Source organism: Ambystoma mexicanum, chromosome 6p, assembly GCF_040938575.1.
Source record: "Ambystoma mexicanum isolate Mex_15411 chromosome 6p, UKY_AmexF1_1, whole genome shotgun sequence".
Lineage (NCBI taxonomy): Eukaryota > Metazoa > Chordata > Amphibia > Caudata > Ambystomatidae > Ambystoma > Ambystoma mexicanum.
This window is the reverse complement of record NC_090935.1, coordinates 1,089,961,878-1,089,980,426: the sequence shown is the minus strand read 5'-3', so window position 1 is coordinate 1,089,980,426 and position 18,549 is coordinate 1,089,961,878. Positions and strand designations below refer to the sequence as shown.

At 44.9% G+C, this 18,549-nt stretch overlaps 1 protein-coding gene across 2 annotated transcripts in view; it reads right to left on the bottom strand.

The window, feature by feature from the left end:
- Positions 1-18,549, bottom strand: part of SLC35D2 (solute carrier family 35 member D2) — a 464,130-nt gene that overhangs the window by 250,425 nt on the left and 195,156 nt on the right. For both annotated transcript variants that reach the window (XM_069625695.1, XM_069625696.1), the window contains exon 3: positions 4,516-4,602. In XM_069625695.1, coding sequence (XP_069481796.1) covers positions 4,516-4,602 — 87 coding nt within the window. The remainder of the gene's footprint in view (positions 1-4,515; positions 4,603-18,549) is intronic.

Genomic DNA, 18,549 nt, shown 5'->3' with positions numbered 1-18,549 from the left:
TATCGAGAAAAGATAACAACTTTAAATGGGTAATTGAAAAAGCAGAACTAAACATCGTAGCATCTATTAGATACCTGGGCATCCTGGTTAACAATTCCATCTGCGAATCTGCATGGACAAGCGATCTTCTAGAAAGAGCAGACAAATTAGGTCGCCAAGGAGCAAAAATCAACAAAGATTTTGGAAAATTCTCAATAGCCCCACTACTAACATTTTACCTGCAGAAATTTATCCCCACCATAACTTTTGGTGGGGCGACAGGTTGGAACATTGAGCATTCCCTGTGGCAACAACTTGAAGGGAAGTTCTGGAGGCGAGCTTTGAGTCTTCCAAAATATATTTCAACTGTAGCGCTGAGATACGAATTGACGCAGAATTCTCTCTACATGACAATACTATGGCAATCCCTTTCATTTATGAGGAAAACACTACTTGGTTCTCAAATTCCAGCATATGAAATTTTTGCAAAGGAGTCCGAATATTCACAACCAAACATACTTCAAACATGGAAGCTTAAAATAAAATCCATCATGGAAGCTGCCAACATCTCTACAGACGAACTGATCAATCGACCTCAACACGCAAAAAAAAAACTCTAAATCTGGGACTGGATATCAACTCACGAGCTTCGTGCAACTCGGAAAGCCACTCTCCCAGACTTGTTGAGTATGCCAAAATTACACTCCCCCCCGAAGTATCTCACAATGTGCCCATCTCGTCACCACAGGAATCAATTCCTGAAATTCAGACTGAATGTTATGAACAACAGAGAATCATTATGTCAACGTCGATCTAAAGTCACCCCCTCAGATAAATGCAGGTTTTGCAACTCTGGTGAAGTGGAATCATTAAAACATCTAATAACATCCTGTACAGAGCTTACCACTACCCGAGAACTACACCTGCACTCCTACAAACCCACTTTATATGACGCAGATGAGTGGTGGGAAACAGTTGCGGCCGGGCAAAACATCAAACTCACATGCAGCATAATAAACTTCCTAGATGCCATCCTGACCACAGATCAAACCTGAGGACACGAGACAAGACTTCACTATGCGTGAAGAAAAAGGATAATAAAAAAAAAAAAAAAAAAAAAGTTAAAGGAAGCGGAATCGAAAATGTCAACTTAGCTTTACTCGATGCATAACAGCTAAAATGAGAAACTCTTGTAACAAAAGTTTGATACATGTATTAAACTGTAGTTTTACAAAAAAAAAAAAAAGAAGCGCTGGATTTCTGAAAGTCAGGAGTCATTGCCTGCAGCCAAAGGAGCAAGAATCGAGCTGCTGAATGGAATGGCTGGTGGAGACAGCCCCCTCCCCCAGCTCTCAGAACCTGGTTGGCGCATGGGTAATCTGATGCTGGAAGAAGCACCTGAGAACCCTCAAAAAAATTCCTACAATGTGACAGGATCATGGACCTTTTAGAAATCGCCTGGAGGCTGAGAAGGGTGCTGAGAACTCTGAAAGATGCATACAACTTGAGTGGCACGTGGTAGTTTTAGAAAGCACCTGGAGCCCGAGAGGAGCACAGAGAATTTAAAAAAAAGTTGAGGCCTGGCAGAAGTGCCTGAACCTGAGAAGGCCTTAAAATCAGGGAGGTCATTTGGGTTCGCCATGGGTCGCGAAGGTCTCCCTTGCTACCCCCTTTTTATTTATTTTTTAAATGGAAGCTCCTGGGCACTGGAGTAGAGGGGGCCCATCACACCAGGGCGGGCGGGGCGGGGGGGCCGAACCAGTCCTTACCCTTTAGGGTCAAGGCTGGGCTCGGGTTTTCAACGCGAGAAGGAAGTGCTCAGTAGGGTGAGCTGACCATGACGTGTGGCATGTGTCACATGACACGTTCAGCTCCAGCACTTTCCCCTCCGGCTTCCTCACAGATCATATACAGGAACCACTAAGCTCTCCCAGCTTCATAGTTCCTGCTTGGAGGAGCCAAGGGTGGCCTGGAGTGACGGACCGAAGCAGGGGAAAAAAGGTAAGAAGGTTTTTTTTTTTTTTTAATGTGATGTGTTTTACATGTGTGAAGTGCGTATCAGTAGTAAGTATGTGCTAGGGGTCAGTGAGTGAATGAGAAGAAGTGTGTGTGTGTGTGTGTGTGTGTGTGTGTGTGTGTGTGTGTGTGTGTGTGTGTGTGTGTGTGTGTGTGTGTGTGTGGAGAATGTAAGCGAAGTGAGTGACTACTGGGTGAATGAGTAGGAATGTGATAGTGTGTTTGAATGTTCTGGGTGGAAACACTGGTGTTAGACGCATAATATGCCATCACTTACTGTGATGTCACTTGAGGCGGGGGTCAAATGTCATCACTTCCAATGATGTCATCAGAGAACAAGGGTCGTGCGATGTCACTTCCGCTACCCCTAGCAGTTTGGTGAAGTCACGCCAATGCTTAAAATTGGAAAGGCTTGGAAAGACATTGAGAAATCAGAAAGACACTGGAATTATCGAGAAATAAAGAGATTAAATATCAGACTTTGAGAGACTAAATAATCCTGAAAGAGTGAGGAGAACCCCAACTATTTGTGAGAAACTTAGTGTTATAACTTAGTAAAGAATTAAACGTTGAGACAAATTAATTATGTCCTGTTTTTCATTGTTTGATGAATACCCCTTTGTAACATGCGTGTTAGGCTAAAAAGAGCAGCAAACAAGGATTCAACCAGCTTCCAAGTCACACGTTTCACAAGACTACGCTGCTTTCATCCGTGACAAAGTAACATCGCCCCTCAAAGCACCTTTTTTCTAGAAAGGGACGAAGTACCACGTTAGCATATCACACAATGTTAACTTGATTTTCAGATCTACCCTCCAAAATGTGTAATCCATTGCTTAACAACATGAAATGAGGTAATATTCACATAAGAATTATTACACATTTCATAAACAATCCAACACGCCATATCATACCTGCGAAAGTATAGAACAATCATTTTAAACTGCAATCATTTAATGGTATCCTCTTACCAAAAGTCCAATGCAATATACCTACAGGAAGTGCTGGGCAGGCATAAAGGAGAGAACAAGAGAGAGAGTTAGAGAGAGAAACGAGATTACAAATAAGAGGTGGAGGGTGTGCAGTGGTAATGGAGAGGGAGTCGGGGGAGCACTGTCTAGCGACAAGGGAGAAAAATCAGACAGGTAAATAAAGGGTACTCCAAAGCAGATTCCTCAAAACACAAATGCCATAATAAAAGACTACAGTCCTCCCCTGCCTCACACAACTCTATTGAAAGAAAATACCTCTATTGGTTCCAGTCCCACCCAGAAGGCAATACCTCTCAAAGTAACCCGATTGAGTTACATGTCTTCATATAAGAACAAATGCAAACCAAAGACAATGGGCCTCATACGTTTGGAGGTATCTCAGCGGTAAACCCGCCAAAATGCCACCAAACTGTATTACCATTACCACCACTTGGTCCGGCGGTATTACCACTGGATTGCAAGTGGTAGTAGGCGGTGTTAATCCCGATTAATTGGAGTCTATGGGGGATTCCACTTCTAATTGGGCATTTTTGGGCAGTATGGTGTAAGAGTTACCTCCAGCTTCTTGCTGGAGGTTTTTCCTCCACCTTACCCCCAAACTCGTAGATGGGCGGTGTGGTAATGCAGCGGTAATGGTATTACCACCGCATTTTTTACACACTGTTCAACGTATAATGCGGCCTAATGTTCCCACTCTTGGGATGCAAACTATTCCATTTGAAAATAAACCTACATTCCATCTGTTATAAGGGGTACAATCGCTTTATGTCACTTTGCATGAAAACGCCCCACATGCGTGCCGCACACGTACAGCACTCACCATAGACCCAATTCCGGTTGATTGTGGCAGAAATGTTGAGTTAAGTTTCCAATCTAAGCACAGATGGTGCATATCTGTGAACTTGACATAAATCACATACAACAAATATGCCATATATACAATATATAGATATATGACATATATACTGTACCCTGCCCTCCTCCACTGCAATCACTTGTCTATCCTAATCTTCCTGTCCTTTCCTAAAAACATTTTGTAACTTTTTCAACTCCCACCTATTCAATGTTTGAACCAGGTAAGGCACTCTGAGATCCTCTGGGTAGGGCCAGCGCTAAACAAAAATTCAAATAAATACATAAAATAAATATATGCTCAATATGACCTATATATGTAATTATATAAATATGTATTTTCACATTTATTTATGTATTTAAAAAGTACCATGCATCAACATTTCCATCTGATATTCTCTAAGAAAGATAATGGGTTGCTGTGGCTGAAAACAGGCACCACCACACAGTTACGACACTATTAAAAAGTGTCATTGAAAAACTGCACAGCACAGCTGGTGTGCACCCTAAGAATATCCTACGCCACCCGCCATCCCGCTCACACTTAGTGCGCGGGTGGCACAATCACAATTGGGCCCTGACACTGTCAAAAAAAAGGAACTAGGACTGAACAAACTTGAATTCTTTGTGTGTAGTTTAGACATTTTCATACAACAAAGTAAAAGATGAGACGTACCTTCCTGGGTGTGTGTCTGTCAAAGTCAGGAAAGCTGATTATTTGGTTCCGTTTCCCTATGTAGAGTATGATAATGGTGAACCCCATCTGGAAATATAATGAAAAGCACAAGTCAGGAAGGGGATCCCCAAGCATTTCAGAAAAACCACGTGAGCACAATACCAGGCTGGTGTAGTAGGAAGAGTGTGTGGAAACGTTCATGAGAAAGGAGTGTCAGTCATGGGAGACGCCATGTTGTAAAACTACTCGAAGCAACTGCAAAGTTACGACACTGGAGTCTTATCTACTATTCAGTTGAACTCACCTTGATCTTCACTGCAATGGAGGACAGTCAACAGGAAGGTATAAAAGGGCAGGGGCCCCAGTTCTTTGTTACTCGCCTCAGTGTTCACACAAACGTCCCCATACATAGTTCTCTTTGCTGGGCTGCAATGTAGGTGCATGCCCATAGAAGCCCTCAGCACAGGAACATGCATTTCCTACCTTACTATATTTGATTTAGGGTATCTGTTGTGCTTGGCGTAGCAATGAGGCTAGTGGAGTGCTTTACAGAGCAGACAGGAGGATACTTAACAGCCAACAGCATATGATGCATAGAAAAGATAAGGGCAGGATTCAGAGAACATCGCATTAGAATATAAAGAGGCAGCGTTGGAAGGAGGGTTTGTGATCCCAGCCATATATATTCGAAGGGGGCTTTAGTAAGGCATATTAACACTGAATCTACTACACCATAGCATTCTTGGGTTGTGAGTGGTCTGGGGGAGGGAGCAGCATACTATGAATACTCTCAGTTCTTGTCTGAATTGGATAAGGGACGGTGCCAGGTGGGTGTGATGCGATGATATTTCCAGATCCTGGGTCTGTAGCTGGAAAACGCTAGCCTGAGACGCTTTTATTTCTGAAATATTTGAAGTTAGAGTCATGTGATCATGATGCTGTGGGTAGATCGCTAGCGTCCAAACGATGAAGCCTTAAAATGGTTGCAATAGTTCTTGGAAAGTAGTGGGAGTTATTGTAACTCATGGAAGAGAGGAGGCTGCTGGGCTTCATTTGTTAAAAAAAAAAAAAAGAAATTTAAAAAAAGTTCCAGGGCTCAAAGATTTTCTAACACGCCCAGGACATGTCAAGATGGACAGCTACCCGTCCACTGTTGCCAGCCCCCACGTCTGCTCCCCGTGCTGTCAACTCCCACTGGCTTATTGGAGTTGACAGATGTACTCAGTCATTACAGCAGATGAGTGATTTACAAATACCAATCAACATACACATAAAATAGCATACTCGTTTCTTGACATGAGACAATTGTTTAAAGTATGTCTTTAAACACAATCATCATTTACATTTTGCTCTGATTCTATAGGTGTTCATTTGTGTGACTGGCAGTTAAAATAATAAAGTTGCCAAAACACCACATCATAATTGGCCATGCCAATCAGCAGCTCCACTCGCCCTGCACCTTTTTAACCAGTCCTCTTTAGGCATCTTTATCAATGGTGTGCTCAGCAAAGACAAGGACCTCACCTGTTTGCGCCTGTTTAGGCCTGATAGGGCTCAGGGCCAGACTGACTATCCAGGATTTCACCTACAAAGTAGTCGCTGCTACTTCTACTCGCCAAACGTCATCACATGTGTCTCCTCCCTCCACAGCCTATCTCCATCCTCGCTAGCTGCCCCAACGTACTTCATCAATATCCCTTTGACATCCCCCAAATCCCACTGACCACACTTACACACCACCTCATGCTGATTAATGCTCGCTCAGCAGTTCCTCACGCCGCAGAGATCGCTGACCTCATCTTGCACAACAATCTTGGCTCCATCTTCATCACCAAAACATAGTTTACCCCATTCTCCCCTCATGTTTTAGATGTCCTCCTAACCTGGCAACTGCATCCAAGAAGGTGACGGGCCAGGAAGGGCAGAAACCAGAGTAGCAATCATTGAAAGGAGCAATTGGCCATGCGCCATCATCCCCTCTTCCAGAACAAGCTCATTCGAATCACTCACCTTCCAGTTCCCTTCACCTCACAAGAAATCACTCACCTTCCAGTTCCCTTCACCTCACAAGAAATCACTCACCTTCCACCTCACCTACAGACTACGCCACTGGAGTGACTCTTTCAGTGCTGACATCTCCAACTTACTTTCCAAATGAGCAGATTAGCACTAATAATATCTTTCTCTAAGAAGTCTACGTCCCCGGCCCTCACGCCAACAACAACACTCAAAGCAAACTTTTTGCATTGACGGGAGCCATGGACCTTAACCAAATTGTGCTCTCCCCCTCACTCAACAAAGACAAGACCATAACCTAGAATTTACATCATCCCCCCGCATCACTTAGCAGACTATTCACCTGGACTGGTCTGACAACACTGCCAACCCACTGTCATTCATACACTCTAACACAGCCCACAAAGGTCAGGCTAAATGCCCCCTCAAAAGTTGTTCATTCAAAACCTTTCTGGTCAATGAGCTAGAAGCAAACATGTGTGTCTTAGTCCTCCTAGCATTATTCAACAACTCTGCTGTGAGACTGGTGGATACTCATGCCCTCTAAAAAACAGCTGCACTAAGACCAAGCAATCCACCCCTTTGTATACCCCCAACCTCGCCTCCAACAATCAATCATAGCCCTAAAGAAATGACGGCAAAAAAACATAACCCTGGAGATCTCACATACCTCGTACCTCTCAGCGCTAACTGTAGGATTCTGAACCCTGAGGCCAAAGCTGCTTTCTACTCCACAAACATTGCAACAGTCTTTAGCAGGAGCAAAGCCCTCTTTGAAGTAGTAAAGCATTGTACCAAACCGTCACCCAACACCAAGGTGACAGCAACTCAGGAAAAATGTGATGGAGTAAACAACATTTTCAATGAAAAATAATAGAAATAATCTGACATATCATCTAATCAACATCCCCATGGCATTAGCGCCCACGTGAATACCAGCAAGCATACTGTCCTTCTGGACCGAATTCTCTCTCCCAGACCTCCTAAAAATACTTATCTCCCTCAAAACTACCTCCTACTATGACAATATCATCTCAGCCTCCATCGCTAAACAATTGACGGCCTGAAGCTCAACACACACACCTGAACATCATTAATGCCTCCCTCACTGTATGGTCTTTCCTGGACACCCTCAAGACTGGTCTCATACGACCACTTTTGAAAAAAAAACAACCCTAGACCCAAAGGACCTTGCCAACTACTGGCCCATTACAAAACTCCCATTTCTAGGGAAAATCTTGGAAAAAGTAGCTGCTACATAACTACTGGCCAGAAGCGAACCACTACACCTCCTAAATGACTGTCAGTCGGGGTTCCACCCCAAGCGTAGAATAGATACAGCCACCATTCAGGTGGTGGATGATGCTCTCCGAATCAAGGCTAAGGGTGACTTATACCTCCTTGTCCTCCTAGACCTCTCAGCTGCATTTGACACAATCAACCACTGCAATCTCCTCTGCCACCTTGCAGACAAGATGGGATCCTTTGGCACTGTCCTGTACTGGTTTACCTCCTACCTCTTGGGCAGACATCAGGCCATCCCGATGAACACATTGCATTCTAGGGGACTTACATTCTCCTGCAGAGTCCTCTAAACCCACATCCTATCACAGATCCTTTTTAATCTTTACAATGAGCCCCTGGGCATAGTCCTCAAAGATCCCAATATAGTCATCCACCAATACATGAATGATAGTTGTACATGAGAGTTAAACACCCACAATACAGTCATCTTCACAATTACCTAGCCATCATCCAGTCCTGCATGTCAACTGCCTACCTTAAACCCAACCACTGGAAGACAGAATTCATCCTCATCGTTCCCCCGATGACCCACCCAACAATTTTTCAAAGCGCCAAGAAGGATTTGATCTGCAACTCTCGAATTCAGGACAATCCTTAGGCTTTCCCCATTGACAGCAACTTGTCCTTCCAGAAACACATATCCAAGACGTCCCACACTATCTCGCTCCAAATCTACAGCCTTCCAGATAAATCAAACCCTGCATCCTCCCGCTGGACTTCCGGATTGTAGTCCAGGCCCTTATTGTCTCACACATCGATAGGGGAAACTCCCTCCTGATGGGGCTCCCAGCCGCTCACTTGGCTCCCCTATGAGCAATCCATCACCATATTATAGGTGTGTGAAAATATGACCGAAATACCCCATCCTACGCAAACTGCATTGGGTTTCTCTGTAAGCCAGGACACTGTTCAAGACAGCATGTATCATCTACAAATCAGTCACGAGTAGCCCACCAGTGAACCTGGTGCCTAAGCTCTGCATATCTGGTGGCACACACTCCTCACACAGCAAATCGACCAACCGCTTTGAATAACAACTCGTCTGTAAAGAGAGGATCAGCAACAATCCTTCTCTTGTCACGCACCCACCCTCTGCATCTCGCGTTCTAGGTGAAAAGATCTTTTTCACAATGGAGGGGTACGGGGTGAAATCCGCCGAATATATATTTTTTTTAATACATGTTAAAGGTCTCAAAAGAAAAAAGACCTTTACAATGTTGGTTTTCCAATCATTATAAAATCGGGAATTGTAAATCAGTCTTTTTCTCGAGACCTTTAAAATTGGGTCTTTTCAGATAGAACCGGATCTCGATCCCAGCATTGACTCAGAATGCCCCCACAATTCTCCAATTTGACAAATCTCTCAAAACCTAGCTTTTTCCAAGAACACCTGACCAAGGACTAATCCCCATGGAGGCACAGATCGCAGCTCACAGTACTGCGCTAATTTTAAGACACCAGCCCTAACGCTAGCAACCCACACCATGGACAGCGCTCCGCTGCTCTTGAGCTAGGTCTATACTTTAAACAATAAAATACATTAAAGTAGGAGTGATGTGGTTTAATATCACTTAACCAGTGATTAGATAGGCAGCAGCATGAACAATAGAGTAAGACCGCTAATCACAGCCTTCCACCGCCAACATAGGAGAGCCCAAATGCTGGGATAATTCAACAAAAGGAGGATAGGGGAAGTCAGAGTCTGATTTTCTTCAGAAGACTAAGCTGCTATCAGAGGCTCTGTGCTTTATTTGCAACATTGTCTTTGAACATAGATCAGAGTCATTGCGGAAGCCAAAGAATTTGCAGCAGTGCGTAAGGAAAGGTGAAATCTCCTCCAAAATTAGGTTTGTGAGACAGGATTGCATGCTTTTGTTGCACATGCCCTGTTGGAGCAGCAATTCGTTTTTTGATTGGAGAGATCTTCCTCTATATGGCTGACCTCAGGATAGAAGAAGGCTGAGACATGCCATAAACCTGTGCATATGAGGTTTTGATGACACCTTGAGATACAGCTGAGTTTTATTGGCATACTTGGCAATGTGATGTACAATTGGGGAAAGGATTGAGCCCCAAGGAATGCTACATGTGAAATAGATTGGGGTAGCAAGGAATTTTAATTTGGATCGGTTACCGGTCAGTGAGAAAGGAGGCAGCCCAAGTGAAGGCTGTTCTGCCTATATTATATAAGTATAATATGCATAATGAGAGGGTAATAAGAAGGTACTAGTGGTTGACGGTGTCAAAGGCTGAAGACATTGAAAGGTTAAGTAGGCAGAGGTTTCCTTCATCTGTGGTGTTTAGGGTGTTATCAACTTCTTGGATGTATATAATCTCTGCTGCATTCAGAGCACTAGTATTTAGCATCAAAAGAGTGGTGTGTGGTGTACCATTAGTTGGACTGTTTGTCAGGAACCAGGTGGCAATTCAAGAGGGATTTGTCAGTGTTGAGTAACTATCCGAGTACTGCAACCTCCCTATGGAGTCAAAGGCATTAATGGCATTTGGCTTGGGAGGACAGCTCAGGGGCAACATGCTCGCTTTGAAAGCAAGACGACACGGAGGACCTCAAGTTCGATCCCCGGTTCCGAGCCTAGAAACCTCTGGCAATTAAGTGCGTTACAAATAACCTATCATAACATAACAAATGATTTTGAGGTGTGGTAGGGGGGTCGCACACAGGGGGAGAGGCGATTTCATAATGGTGGATAAAGGGAATGATGATGGAAGGATGGCAGGAGATAATACAGCCTTAGAGGGCTCTTAAGAAAGTCTTGCTTGGTTCTGTGATGAGATAGGTCGAGTAGGTGGCTCTGGCGTTGATGATGATGGTGGTCAGCCTGCATGTAGACTAACTTTGAATTAGCTGAGGACTACATTTTGAACCATTGTTTCAAGTTTCTAAATAGCTCTTTCATTTAAATTGAGCAGCTCCTGCCTACTAAGGAGCACTTTATTTGAGTTTACCATGTTTGGTGGGGCAGAGGCGTGTGCCAGTTGGTGATGTGACAATTGGTGAAGTGCTTACCACATAGATGATGATTGTACAGGAGGTGTTTCAATAGATGACACCGTATGCTGGAGGACAGCAAGATGGTTAGACATGCCAAAGGAATGGTAGGCGGGAGTTTGCCTTTCCAGTGTGGGGGACAGGTGAAGAGAAATGTCAGGTCCATGGAGAAAAATATGAAGTAAAAGGTTACTTTCAGAGCCTTAGTGGCTGAATTATTATGGGAATGCAGTGTGGATGGTTACATGATATGGTGGATGAGGCAGTGAAGTCAGTGACCTAATACAGACTTGTGTCATGGACAGCCTACCATCAATTGACATCATGCAGAGAAAAATCCCGATTACAAATGCAACAGCGCTTCACATGTGAAAAGAAGCTTGCATTAATCTATTGGAACGGGAGGAAATTCATCTAGAAATGCTTCTCATTCGACCAAACTAATCTTACAAAGAAATGATTGGATACGAACGATCAAACAAAACACAATGTAAATTATCATTAACGCATGATATTGACGTTCGAGCACTCCATCAATTACCACAGTCTCTCCAACAGTTTCCAGATCGTTTGATTAGAGATCAGTTTTTAAGGCTACGACTAAACATACTACCGACCAGAGAATGAATGACTATGATGAAACAATTGCCCGCCAACCTCTTCTTTTGTCGCTTTTGTCAAGATAAAAAACCAGATAGAGACACAATACCATATAATTATGGAATGTTCAGCTCTCAACAACAAAAGACAATTGTTTAGACCGATGTGGCTGCAGCAGAGTATGTCGCTTGAACCAGCACACCGGTGGGCTAGAATAATATCAGGAAGCAGTAAGAAACGAACTGTAAGAATCATTTAATTTTGGGAATCGTTAACAATCACCAGCATCACAGAAGAAGAGAAGTAGTATGAATTGAATTTAAGGAAACGAACATGGACTAGATTATTGTTGGAATTTTTAGTTGTGAATTTTATATGGAAATGAAATGGAAATGAGTGACAAAGTTTGGGATCAAACTTAAACATTCAATAAAAAAAATAAAAAAATAAAAAGATATTGATTATTTGTGCCATGGGGTGGAATGTGTGATGGTGGATGAAAGAGTGGGAAATGAGCAAAGAGGCCTTCAAGATAAGTATTGTGACAAATCTAGTAACATTGTCACTGACTCTCTGGAGGGAAGTTTCTCTTATGTGGCCAGGGAGAGGCCGAAGCTACCAGACTCTGACCCTGGGGGTGGCTATCTGCTGGAGGACCACATGGGGGAAGACCAAATCCAGAGAGGTAGGAAAACATAGAGCAAAATAACCTGGTGATCTTAATTCCACATGACACCCATACACCTGTACAACATACCTGTTTGGCTTATTGTAACAGAGGAAGAAACACATGTTTTCCCAACCAAATACCCTCTTTGCCTTACAACCCCCATTTAAGTACTGAGACGAGGAAGAGAGATGGAGTAATGAAGATGACTAGAGGCGGTAAGCCAAAGCTGCGTTCTAGTCTTCGGAAACATTTGACTTATGCCGGGAAGTTTAAAACTGCTAAAGCTGATAGCAATGAAGGAGAGTGGCAGAGTCCAAGGGTGTCGGCAACCTGTGTGAACGCCGACAAAGACGCCAGAAATCAAAAGATTGTGAGGCGCAGCGCAGAGACTAAAACAGACAGTGTGAGGAAGAACCGTGCCAAAAGCAGTCTGCCGCCTGCTAACCGGGAGCAGCAGGATCTGCCCGGAACAAGAAAAACCCAAGTGAAGATGGCCCAGCTGACAGGAGGTACGCCTAGTTAGCGGACTAATCGAGAAGCCAAAGAGGAGATGCGCGGACTGCCAGAGATGCCCGGTAAGCCCAGTGAGATGGGATGGGTTACCCGGGGCACCTGAGAGCGAATTCAACATTGTGCTGAAAACGCCAGAGAAAGCCACTGAAAATAATAGAGGAACTGATGCAAATGAGAATATTGTGAAGGAAGGGTCGGCGACCCAGTATTCCAAACGAAGGAATAATGTGTATGTGAACGTTGTTAAAAGTGAAATGAAGGGATTCCAAGATGGCCAGCGACATGTACAGTCGCAGCACTACGAGGTCCATACCCATTGAAGCCCAGCTCGGCTTGGAAGACGCACATGCCAGCCCGGGGCAGGGGCAAAATACTGAGGTGAGTGGACAGCAGGCCCTGCATACACTGTTAACCACTGAATTGCCGGGCGTGCCTTGGACACTCCCTCTGTGGCGGGCACAACGCGCAGCTGCCTTGGCTCCCAGTGGGCCTTAAGGCGGTGGCTAGCTTACCAGCGCACCCAAGCCTGACTGCCACCGGGGACCAGGAGAGCATGACTCGCTCTCGCTCTCGGCTAGGAGGACGAAGGAAACCCCAGGCTCGGCAGGCATGGTCAGGCAAAGTAAGGTGTTGTATGCCCAGAGTCGCCCCCCATCACACTGCAACCCAGCATATCCCGGGCAAAGAACCAACAAAGGCTGACACCGGTGAATGCCACTCCTAGCCAGAATTGACACAGTCTCAGGCCCTCAGGGCTCACCTGCTCCCTTGGCGGCATGGAAGTGGATACCCACAGCCCTACCATTATAAGGTAAGCGGAAAAGGTGCCCAGGGCGCAGCTGCAACACCTTGCGCTCTGCACACTTGGCGGCCACACACATAGTAGGAGAGGGGGGCATCATGGCGAACTTGAACAGAGCCATTGGGCACTAGTCGTCTGGTGTATTTGGGCAAGGACAATACGCAGGCCCCCCCTCCACACTTGGGCCCCTGGGGAGCGGATCACAGAACACATCTCACAAGAGGAGAAGGGGCCCAGACATAGCCCCAAGCTCAGCTGGAAACATGGGGACTTGAACAGCAAGGGGTAGAGGCGACACTTCAGCACAAAAACGGCCAATGGCAGGAGCAAAGGGGAAAAACACTGCAGAAACCTCTGCAGCAGGCAACCGCCAAGGCAAATCCATTTCAAGAGTGCTGGTCAAAGTCAGAAGGCACCCACCTTGGTTCGGATCCCACATTGGATGCTGTGGGTGCACTGTACAGTGCGCCATATCATGACATGGCTGCATCCAAAGAAGATATGGAGCGATGTTTCCAGGAATTTCAGGAGAAGTTCTCCACCTCACTGCAAATGCAATTTAACTAATCCACCAGTGAATTCAAGTCAGAACTGGCAGCAATGAGGAAAGATGTATCCTCCCTCGAGGAAAGGGTTGATACAAATCAAAAAGCACTTCAAGATCTGGCCCTAGACTCTTCTAAATCGGAGGAACTGTTGGAGCGCTTAGCCAGGACAATGCATAATATTGAACTGCAGTGTGAAGACCGATCGCAAAGGTCTAACATCCGCATCAGAAATCTTCCCGAAACAGTGCGCAATGCAGACTTGAAAGCTGAAGTGTCAAGTATTTTAAGAGAGCTTCTGAATGTGGAAGCCGAGGTGGAGATTCCAATTGACAGAATCCACTGAGTTGGTCCCTTACTCAAAGACCCAGGCGCACACCCTAGAGACACCCTGGCTGCACTGGCATGCTATCCACAAAAGGAACTGATCCTGAGGGCAGCAAGAAAGGCCACACCGATCTCTTTCATCGGCAGCGAAATTCAGATCTTCCAGGATCTGTCCCAACGGACATTACAGAAGCGTAGGGACATGTGTGGGCTACTGGAGCAACTGCTAGCCAAAAAGATCCCATACAGGAGGACCTTCCCATTTGGCCTCCTTTTTTCCTGGGAGTGTAAATAACACAGGGTGACAACAAAAGAGGAGGGGGCCCGGATCATGCAGATCGAACTTGTTGACCACCCTGGTACAACCGTACCCCGTGCCTATGCTCCCAAAAGGCCCCGCTCCTGGGAATGGACAACTAAATAACGTACTCCAAGGAGAAGCAGAAGCTCCCCGGACCACTTACCCTGCAAATTCCATCTGCCAAGGACACTCCTGCAATGAAATGAGCCTGTGGCTATCGTCAAATCAAACCGAGCTGGCTATTTCACGTATAATGGAACAGGGGCAGAGGTCGAAGTGAGTGGGAGTGGTCGGGAGCAGTGCTCCCATACTTTGTATTGTTAAGTTTCATAGTTCCAATACTTTTATTTTAAAAAGAAACCGTTCTGGAATGGTTTCATTTTAAAATAAAAGTGTAGGAAGAAGTTGAAGCTTGCACTTACTTCAGTGCACTGCAGTGCACATTCCCATTGATAGCAGGTGTGTTTGTTTGGGGGTTTGGATTGTATGTGGGAGGGGGGCCAGGGATGGGGTTTATGGGGAGCGGGGCTGACCAGCAGAGAACATAGCTCCACTACTTCTTTTCACACACTTCGACCACTGTACAGGGGTACGATTAGAGCTCGTCTTGGAATCTACTCCCATTTATCATAGGTGCTGTAGGATACCCCGCATTTGACCCTGGTCAACATGGTAGCCTATCTCTGAGGACCACGTCCGAGGTTGGACTAGCAAGCGTGGCCTACACCAGGATGGGGAGGTGAGAGGGGAGTTAAATTTCAAGGAGGGAGGAAGTTGGGGGGTGGAGGAGGTAACAGAGGCTGGTGTATTATAACTGTTGGGGGGGTACACGTTGGACACCTTCAAGGTACTATTGAGTTCACACTTTGCCAGGATATCCCTAAAAATACACATCATAAAACCAACATACCTTCGAGTGCCTGACGCTTAATATTCGGGGCTTATCTACCCCAGTAAAAAAGAAGAAAATTAATCCGTCTTTTGTCCATACACCAACCTGATTTAATCGCACTTCAGGAGACCCACAAGATAGACACAGATTAAAACTCAGACAATACCCTAAGATTATGAAAGCCAATTCCAAGGAGATAAAAGCAGGGGGACTTCTTGCATTTAAAGCTGGCACGCAGGTAACAATTCTGAAGTTGAAGGCAGACAAAGAGGGTCGCTATAGTTTCCTTCTCCTTCAGCTTGGCTTGTTTAACCTTATTGTGGGCTCCGTCTACGCCCCAAACTCAAGTCAAGAGGGGTTCTTGAAATGGTCATCTCCAAATTGAAACATTTTAGTGTAGCTGAAACAATATTGTTGGGGGACTTAAATATCGCATAGGATACCTCTAAGGACAGGAGCTCTAAAACTAAATATGCCCACCCACCAGCATTGTGCACCCTTAACGTAAGATTTGCACAACTTACACATGTCTGGATATCTCTACGGTGCAATGAAATCACATATACTCACTATTCACATGTCCATGAATCTTTTTCTAGGATAGATTATATCTGGGTCTCAGCCACGTTGCTAGAGAGAATTACACGGATAGATACCCACACCACAACGATTTCTGACCGTGCCTCGTTAACCCTTGCTTTCAACCTTCCCAGATCACAGTCTAGACTATGGAACTGGTCATACCCAAGCGCACTACTAGTGGATCAAGTCATCTGTGATGATTTGGAGCAGAAAATGGCAGAATTTGTTATAGTTAATACCAGTGTGCATACAAAGATGGATGTGACCTGGGATACATTCAAAGAAACGCTAAGTGGGGGAGCTCATTAAGGCAGAAGCACAGAGGAGGAAGTTCAGGAGAAAAATAGAACTAGATCTCGAAGCCGATGTTAAAAATATCATGGAGACGGACTCTGGCCTAGAACAACTTCAATGACAATTCAGATGTGCGAAGGGCAAATTAGACCTCTTTCATACTAAGCAAGCCGAAAAGAGTTTGATCTACTTAAGGCAGAAATACTATATCAAGGCTAATAAAGCTGACAAACTATTAGCCAGACAAACGCAGCCCAAACAGTGCTGGGGTTTGAAGACCCAATGGGTGAAAGGGTGACGACATAAACAGTTCCGTGCATTTTACTCAACTCACTGTACATTGGATCACCCCTACCAAACACTTCAATGTGAATACTTACAGTAAACAACATTACAAAACCTCCTCACCCCAGACATGGAAAAGCTAGAGGAGGACATCACCCGAGAGGAGGTGCTACATCTAATATCGAACCTCCCGATCAATAAGTTGCCAGGTCCGAATGGGTACCGCAACTCCTTTTACAAAAGGTTTTGTACGATCCTCGCCCCCAGACTCAGAGACCTATTTAATTTGTTTGTATTAGCCGGCAAAATAACCGATACCATGGAAGAGTTCAAGATAGTTCTCTTCCCCAAATCAGGGAAAGGCCCAGACAAATGTGGATCTTACCGCCCTATTGCGCTTATAAACAAAGATGCAAAGATCTAATACAAAATCCAATTTGGCTGAAAAATCTAATGCCAACACTGATTCACCCTGATCAGGCTGGGTTCATAAAAGGCCGCAAAACACACAATAACCTCAGGAGGGTGTGCCACTTGTTAGAAAAAGTGTCTAAGAAAGGGGGCGCCACAGTATTGGTGTCACTCGATGCGGAGAAGGCATTTGACATGTTTGAAGGGTCCTTTCTTTTTAATACCCTGCAAGAAATGGGATTTGGGCCAACGTTAATTGCCAAGATATGAGCTAACTACGTCAATCCTACAGCTATACTCATGATAAACTGCCACCTGTCCCTCCCGGTCTCCCTCCAGAGGGGTACAAAACAGGGTTCTCGCTCCCCGCGGCGCTGCAAGAATTGGAATGGTTCCGCGCGGTGGCCGGCTACAAAATCAACATCACTAAATCAGAAATATTAAACTCATCAATCAAACAAAAAGAAGTAATAAAAGCCAAGGAAGCGACACAACTTGCATAGGTTCCCAAAAGTATTCAAATCTTGGGGGTGGCTATTACACGTACTCTGAGGGAACTTTACACATCAAACTTCCCACCACTTAAAGAGAATATCCAAGAACAATTGCAGCTCTGGACCCCTCTTTCCGTATCCTGGCTAGGAAGGGTCAATTCTATTAAAATGGTTATCCTACCTCGGGTCCTGTATCTATTTCAGGCTCTCCCATTACCAATCCCGGCTGCTTTTTTCCACACACTAAGCAAATTGGTGTCCAAGTGTATATGGAAGAACAACCTGCCGTCCCCCGGATAGCACTGAAAACCTTAATGCTTCCTCCAAATAGAGGGGGACTGGGCCTCCCACATTTCCGGGAATACTATCGGGCCTCACAATTAAGAGTCATTAAACATTGGTTTGGGGGAGAATATAGGTAAGAGACGGGTGCAGATGGAAAAAGCAGTAGTGGGCCCATGAATGGGAGAAAACTTATGGTTACCCAGAACAAAAATCGACCTTGCAACATACACTATAGTGATATCACAAGAGTGGTTGAGGATTCATGGGATCAAGCAACTCAACAGCATCACATCGCAGCATTCCCCTCCCCCTTCACTTTACGAATCCACACTTCTCCCCAGGCCCAGAGGCTCACTCATTCCCACAATGGAAGGCTGCAGAATGCATTAAATTTTGAGATATGTTCTTGGGGGAAAACATCAAATCCTTCATTAAATGCAAAGACAAACTGGGTCTGCAGGAGTCCCTACGCTTCCCATACTTCCAGGTGTGTCACTGGTTAATGGCCCTGCCTAATAGATTAACTGCACAAAGACCCCTTACGCCATTAGAAACATTCCTCACTCTGAATCCTGGGGACAAACACCTGATCTCGAAAATATACACATTTCTCATAGATGTGCCCCCACAGACGAAACTCTTATCAAACTAGATGAGAAAATACATTTGGGATTACACTTTCGGAGGAGAGTTGAACATATC